The 7,478-nt window shown below is 34.6% G+C and overlaps 4 protein-coding genes across 4 annotated transcripts; 1 reads left to right on the top strand and 3 right to left on the bottom strand.

Moving 5' to 3' along the window:
- Window positions 1–840: 840 nt before the first annotated feature.
- Window positions 841–1,631, top strand: LOC111692797 (the record flags this gene model as incomplete). Its single annotated transcript, XM_023456917.1, has 1 exon — window positions 841–1,631. A coding segment is annotated over one exon (462 nt), but the record flags the coding sequence as incomplete, so codon positions are not given.
- Window positions 1,632–2,167: 536 nt separating this feature from the next.
- LOC111692795 lies at window positions 2,168–3,162 on the bottom strand. The gene is made up of 3 exons (XM_023456915.1): window positions 2,925–3,162; window positions 2,563–2,847; window positions 2,168–2,512 (listed from the first exon to the last, which is right to left on the bottom strand). The coding sequence occupies exons 1-3, from the start codon at window positions 3,031–3,033 to the stop codon at window positions 2,208–2,210; spliced, it is 699 nt and encodes a 232-aa protein (XP_023312683.1). The 5' UTR covers window positions 3,034–3,162; the 3' UTR covers window positions 2,168–2,207.
- An 89-nt stretch (window positions 3,163–3,251) lies between these two features.
- On the bottom strand, window positions 3,252–4,278 carry LOC111692796. The gene is made up of 3 exons (XM_023456916.1): window positions 4,083–4,278; window positions 3,727–4,017; window positions 3,252–3,633 (listed from the first exon to the last, which is right to left on the bottom strand). The coding sequence occupies exons 1-3, from the start codon at window positions 4,165–4,167 to the stop codon at window positions 3,344–3,346; spliced, it is 666 nt and encodes a 221-aa protein (XP_023312684.1). The 5' UTR covers window positions 4,168–4,278; the 3' UTR covers window positions 3,252–3,343.
- A 1,119-nt stretch (window positions 4,279–5,397) lies between these two features.
- Window positions 5,398–6,466, bottom strand: LOC108916701. Its single transcript, XM_018722998.1, has 4 exons — window positions 6,151–6,466; window positions 5,777–6,067; window positions 5,551–5,683; window positions 5,398–5,482 (listed from the first exon to the last, which is right to left on the bottom strand). Exons 1-4 carry the CDS (start codon window positions 6,233–6,235, stop codon window positions 5,398–5,400), a joined length of 594 nt encoding a protein of 197 aa, XP_018578514.1. The 5' UTR covers window positions 6,236–6,466.
- Window positions 6,467–7,478: the final 1,012 nt, after the last annotated feature.

Raw genomic sequence — 7,478 nt, 5'->3', positions numbered from 1 at the left:
CCCTGTAGTGAGAAGCGAATTTGTAATAGCTTGTATAATTTGATAGCAAAAAAACAAAGCATTTAAAAAACTACAATATACAAGGTGTTTCAGTTAAGAAAACACAAGTTAGATTTATATGATGGCATTATGTTTCTCTTGCAAAAATCGCTGGATATAAAATAAAGGTGATTCAAAGTGGTAAAGTTATTCAAAATACTATGTAGATCAAAAGAGTTATGAAATTGTAATATCTTTAGGAGTATTTCATTTAATTGATAAAAATTTGCCCTATATTTGTTTTTGGGCTTTTCACATAAAAATCATTTCCAGTTTTTCTCTAAAGCAAAACATCCCGAAAAAAAGCGTAGGGCAAATAAATGATTTGATATCAAAGTTCATAAAAAATCGACCATAAATGTTATTCCAGCTTGTACATACACTGTATTTACACTGACACTGGTTTTCCACACTCTGCAGACTACTCCCGTCCTGAGCACTTTCTCAAACCACCTCACTTGATTTTAATCCTGATGCCGAGGTCACAGTAAGGATTCGAGCAGCCAACCAATCACATCGCATAACACTATCATTTTACCTATCTACTAGTCATTATTTAAAATTACTATTACATACTACTTCTACTTATGGTTGTCACCCCAATGGACGAATTGTAATTTTACCCATTATAACACTTTATGTAGATCACGCATGCTATTGGAAATGAATGTATAAAGCAATGAGTAAAATTCGACTGACTGGTAACGTTGTACATGTGTAATAAGCGCTTCAAATTGAAAATTCGTTTCCAATACGCGCGGTAGCAACTAACACAATTCTAACATACTGCTGTACATATAGCATCAACCCACAACACTTACATACAATGGTAGAAGTAGTTTAGAAGAGTCAAAACCAAAAGCTGAAAACGTCTACTCTGGTCTCGACACGCAACCAGATAGACCAAAAAGTCGTATATTCTCACCTGATTTCTACGAATCAGACAATGACACCGAAAAAGGTTGCCACCAAGACAAATACTATAGCTTTAGTCGATATACTAACCCCAGTACGAAAGACAACTGGTCGTATGCTTCCACAATGGCGATGGGTCCGCATAGACACTCGCTGCCAAATGATAACAAATATGCAAGGCGTTCACTTAACAAAAAATTCAACAAAAAAGACCGCACTCGACCCAGGCCAAAACCGTTACAGTACGAAAATGAAAAGTACTACGACCATGTGTTTCCTAAGAGGGATGGTAGAATAAGCGCGGATATCTTCTACCAACCTAGTAGTTTAGAACATGCCGAATTGTAAATAAAATGTTAGCATATCGTTTTGCGTAAGATTTTTAATCAAGTGTTTAATAAAAATAAAGAATAAACTTATGAAATATTTCAAAATGCTACTTCTATATGTTTATAACAGATTACAAACAAAAAAATCTTACTGAAAATGATATCGATGGCTTTGGATTTCAAAATCTTGCCCCACTTTCTAATCAAAATATTCTAGACAAACTAAGTTTGAGCAACACTTTGGGAATTAAAGGAGAAAGAAATCCAAGCTACAAGAGATTAAATTGTTGTATGTACATTTCCATTTATTTTGTAAATAAACGTGTATAACAAACGTTGCATGATTAATATGTGCATATTATTTCCTGNTTGAAAACTAATCATGTTAGCCTTGTTTTTTAGAGGCATAATGTTGGTCCCCTGATTACGCAACTTCGTACCCCTTACCGTTTGCGAGATCCCTGTAGTGAGAAGCGAATTTGTAATAGCTTGTATACGTATATCTAAAATGTACGATGATGTTTAAATTTGAATACAATTCAGTGGTAAAATTTATGTTTTCTTTATCTTCTTGTCGTTATCATAAGAGCACTGCTTGAGTTGACAATAAATGATGAAAATTTTAACAATACAAAGCGATTTCGTAACGCCAATTTATAATTATAGCATTGTATTGTTATTAAATATCTATAATTAAGATTTTTTTCAATCAGATTGCAACAGGCTTACAAACAACTCCGGTGAATTTGTATTTATTTATCGTTTGATAAAATACAAATTTCCCAAAAGCCCTAATCGTTTTAGAAGTGCAAGGAGATATATTAAAACCTTATTACACGCTAGACATATTTTTTTAAACATGAATCCATCATTAAAACATCAAACAGCAACAATGGTTGCAACTTTATTTTCTCGACAATACAATTAATCCAATTCATCGGTTGCCTCAAGAGTTTGCACAGCTAACTGCGTAGCAGGAGAAAATCCTGCGTTATTCTCCACATAAACTCGGAAGAAATACATGCTGTTGGGTTTGAGGGGTGTGATTTCCACAGATACTTGGCTGTTATCTGACAAATCTTGCAACGACACTGTCTGATTGAAATAGCTGCCGCCATCTACGTACAGCCTTATCAAAGGACATCTGTTGGCACCTCCTTCAAGAGTCCACGTCATGTTGATAGATGTAGCTCGAATATCGATCAATCCTAGCGAAGGAGCTATTTGAACTGAAACATGATTTGGATTTTAACATGTTGTCTAAGTATTGTAATTTTACCTCTTTTAGAGAACACGATGCCCATGGTAACCGCGGGACCTTCCATGTTAGGGATTTCTTCGTTGATGGCGTTTAGTTCGATGTAGTAAAGGATACACGGTGATACTTCCAAAAGCGAGGACGTTCCTTTCAAGTATTCGTTCAGGATAACACCAAGGTCATCGTCCCTGATAACCAAGTGGTAGAGCACATGACATGTGGTCTGACTCTTCAGTACCCACTGCAGGAAAATATCCGTCCCAGTGAAATTGAACACGTAGCTCAGAGAAAGATCGAGGTTTTCGCCTGTAAGCGTGAATGGTAGGTTAGGTTGGTTAAAGATGGAAAATATATCGATTTTTGTCTAGAACCAGATTCCTTACCACATTCTTCAACGTATCCATATGCTTGGTTAAATAAACCATAGGATACTACTCCTAGAATTAAAAATATTTCCTTTGGAAACATCGTCATCAAGCGGGGTTTTTGCATTTATTATTTTTAGATAACAAGGAAAGTTATAATTGTATTATTTGATTGTTTCCGAGATTTTATTTCTCTTATCTGAAGAGCTTTCATATGATTTGATTCCGAAAAAATAAAGTACCTACATATTTAATTATTATCTGTAAAAAACAAAGCAACTGTAATTAGGACAAATGACGTAGTTATTACAATTAAGAGCCAGGGAAGTTAAAAAATCGAAGATGGCTTTGGAAATATGGATTTATTTTTCTTTTGCACAATTTGTATTAGTTGTAAGTTTGTAAAATATAGCCAGGAAAAAGTTTTGTTTTTATTATTATTCAGGAAGAGTCTGCACAGCTATCTGATAAGGAGGAGACCATCCTCCTGAATTTTCCACAGAAACTTGGAAATGGTACATGGTGTTGGGTTGGAGAGACTTGACTTCCGCAGGAACAACACTCCGATTAACCAAATCCTCCAGAGGTATCAAAAAGTTAAAAATGTCCCCACCATTGACGTAGAAGTTTTTTAAGGGGCATCTATTTCTATCTCCTTCTAATAACCAAGTCGTGTTGATAGACGTCGACTGTACCTGCAGCGATTTTAGAAGAGGCGCAATTTGAGCTGAAACAACAGAAATAATAAAAAATAAGATTATATTAGGTTTTTATGTAACTGTTAAATTTGACACAAACCAAACTGAACAGTGAAGCTCACCTCTTGAGTCAAATTGGGAGGAAGTTGTAAGGGGTGGTCCTTCTGCGGATGGAATCGCTTTGTTAACGGCCCTAAGACTCACATTGTACCCGATGCAAGGCGACATGGCATCCAGCAGAACGGACTGTTCTTCTAAATATTCATCTCGAATTACGCCTAATTCGCTGTCTCGAACAACCACGTGATATTCGATGGAACAATTCGTTGGAGTCCTGAGGCTCCATCTGACAGCGACGTCGTCGTCTGAGAATATGAACCTGACGTTCGTTAGGCTAAGGTCAGTGTCAGCACCTGTCGAGTAACCAATCAATAATCTATCTTTATAATGTGAATAATTTAAATACTGGAATTCTTACCACAATCGTCTTCGTCTCCATATACTTGGCTTACTAGTCCGCAAAACACCACGAACCAGATTAAAATTACCACTTTGGGTATCATTCTGTTCAATTTTGCAGCTATTTTCTTTCACTTGATGCAGTTTGCCTGAAATAAAAATTTATATGCCTTGCTTGTGGTATAAATAACGTCTTATCTTGATATAATCCGATATTCCGCATTAAGAGTTCCGCGAGAAACAAGTTCCTAAACCCAGGCTTTTGCTCATCACAAATATCTAGAATAATGTAAAGTACCTATAAGCATTTTAATTTCCATAATGGCAATGTATGGAAGATTTTAACAATCATGGGATAAGTCGGTAAGATTTATGACTCATAGATATATTGTGATAAAAATTATTCATATGGAGATAGAGGTGTTAGTAGATATATTTTTAGAATAATAATCCCCATTGTTAATCCTGGTTGATTATTTGTTATGAACATCTTGGATAGATAAGGTTTATGGGGATATAATACTCATAGATGACGTTTTACAATACTGATGCTTTTTGCTGGCATAAACATATTATCACATTGTATATTTGTTTTTCAAATTTTGTGTAATGTGAATATAGCTCTAGAAAAAACGTCGTTTTAAGAAAATTAATATATACTTTGAATGAATTGACAGATAAATCAATAGTCTGCAGAGCTACTAAGCTGTGAGCATGAGTGTTATACAATATACAAAAACATTGAACTATAATTACTTCTCTATAAATGAGAATAGACTTTTGCAAATTTTTTGCTCCCAATAGCTTAATGCTATTAATAGTATATTGATTTTTGTTCAGAATCAGATCAATTTGAATGCCAACATATATTTGTGTATTATTTTATTGTTTTTAAGACTGAATTTTTCTTATTTAAAGAGCTCTCATTCGATTTGGTCCCGAAAAAATAAATTATGAAGATATTTATTAAAATTAAAAGTCAGAGAATTTAAAAATATGGAGGATAACTTTGGAAATATAAATTTATTTTTTTTTGTACAACCTGTATTGTATTAAAAGAGTAAGATTGTTGATTTAACCTCAAACTACCTACTAAAGATAGAAAGGCCAGGAAAAGCTTTTTATTTCCTAATTATTCATGAAGCGTCTGCACAGCTACTGGAGTAGGTGGAGACAATCCTGCTGAATTTTCTACAGAAACCTGGAAATAGTACATGGTGTTGGGTTGGAGAGACTTGATTTCTACAGGAACAACACTCCTGTCAGCTAAATCTTCCAGAGGTATCGAAAAATTGAAATTACCACCATTGACGTAAAAGTTTCCTAAAGGGCTTCTATTTCCCTCTCCTTCTAACAACCACGTTGTTTTGATAGATGTCGTCTCTACGTCCAGCGATTTTAGGATGGGTGCAATTTGAGCTGAAACAACATGAATAACAAAATATGATATTTTGATTCAAAGACTTGTTTATAAGGAGAATAACTACCTAGGTCTATATATCGTATCGTTGACGTAGAAATTTTTTAAAGGACATCTATTTTTATTTCCTTCTAATAACCAAGTCGTGTTGATAGACGTCGACTGTACCTGCAGCGATTTTAGAAGAGGCGCAATTTGAGCTGAAACAACAGAAATAATAAAAAATAAGATTATATTAGGTTTTTATGTAACTGTTAAATTTGACACAAACCAAACTGAACAGTGAAGCTCACCTCTTGAGTCAAATTGGGAGGAAGTTGTAAGGGGTGGTCCTTCTGCGGATGGAATCGCTTTGTTAACGGCCCTAAGACTCACATTGTACCCGATGCAAGGCGACATGGCATCCAGCAGAACGGACTGTTCTTCTAAATATTCATCTCGAATTACGCCTAATTCGCTGTCTCGAACAACCACGTGATATTCGATGGAACAGTTGGTTGGAGTCCTCAGGCTCCATCTGACAACAACGCCTTGGTCTAAGAATGTGAATCTGACGTTTGATACGTTAAGGTCAGTGTCGGCACCTGTCGAATAATCAGTAATTTACAGGTAGTTCGAAACCATAACCAAGAAATAACGTGAATAACTGAAATACTGGAATTCTTACCACAATCATCGTCGTCTCCATATACTTGGCTTACAAGTCCGCAAAACACCACGAACCAGACTAAAATTACCACTTTGGATATCATTCTGTTCAATTTTGCAGCTATTTTTTCCACTTCATGCAGTTTGCTTGAATTAAAAATCTATTTGCGTTGTTTCTGGTATAAATAACGTCTTATCTTGATATAATCCGATATTTTACATTAAGAGTTCAGCGAGAAACTCTACAAACAAGTTGCTCATCACAAATATCTAGAATAATGTGAAGTACCTTCAATGCTTAAAAAACATTGGAAGGATGGTTTGTTCTTACATTTGGCTTTTCTGCATTTACAGAAGATTTTATACGGATTCTAAGATATTTATATACAATACAAGCTTTAAATTATCAACGTATGAAACATTATAACAACTATAGGATAAGTCTGTAAGATTTATGATTCATAGATTCCGTTTTGATAAGAATTGTTCATATGGAAAATGAAGTGTTAATAGGTACATTTTTAGAAAAATAATCCCCATAGTTAATCCTGATTGACTATCTGTTGTGGAGATCATTGAAAGATAAGTTTTATGTAGGTATAATGCTCATAGATTCCAATACTGGTGTTGTTTTTAACTTCACATTAAATAAAAATGCACTAAAACAATATAATCACAGAGTTTATTTGTTTTTCTAATTATACTTACATATCTACGCGTTTATAATACCTATAATAATATTATAGTTCATATACGTGTGTAATATCTTAAAATATAAAGAGAAATGTTGATATTGGCGAAATGCAAAGTTGCTGAACTTTTAACACAGTTCAGGCGTGGAATAGTTAGGTTTTCGAGCTTCATCACGTTCAAAGATAAGAAAAAAGTTGTAATAAGCACTGGTCTGTAAACGCTTCCTAAGATCTTTTCATGGGCGACAATCAAGGCATTTCTAATTACTAGGAAGTGTCTGAACAGCTATTTGGTAAGGTGGAGACCATCCCCCTGTATTTTCCACAGAAACTTGGAAGTAGTACATACTGTTAGGTTTGAGAGGCGTGATTTCTACAGGAACTGTGCTCCGATCTTCTAAGTCATCCAAAGGTACTGAAAAGTTAAAAAAATTTCCACCGTTAACGTAGAAATTTTTTAAAGGACATCTATTTTTATTTCCTTCTAATAACCACGACACGTTGATTGATGTGCTTTGTACATCCAGGGATTTTAAAGCAGGAGCAATTTGTGCTGAAATAACATAGATGTAAATAAATGATTGAGTAAGTGTGTGTGTAAACTTAGAAAAAGATTTTAAACATATTTACCTCTAGGGTAGAGCTGGATGGTTAT

The sequence above is a fragment of the Anoplophora glabripennis genome, unplaced genomic scaffold (genome assembly GCF_000390285.2).
Source record: "Anoplophora glabripennis isolate ALB-LARVAE unplaced genomic scaffold, Agla_2.0 scaffold3591, whole genome shotgun sequence".
Classification (NCBI taxonomy): Eukaryota; Metazoa; Arthropoda; class Insecta; order Coleoptera; family Cerambycidae; genus Anoplophora; species Anoplophora glabripennis.
Note: the sequence above shows the minus strand (reverse complement) of the source record. Positions and strands in the feature narration are given on the sequence as shown.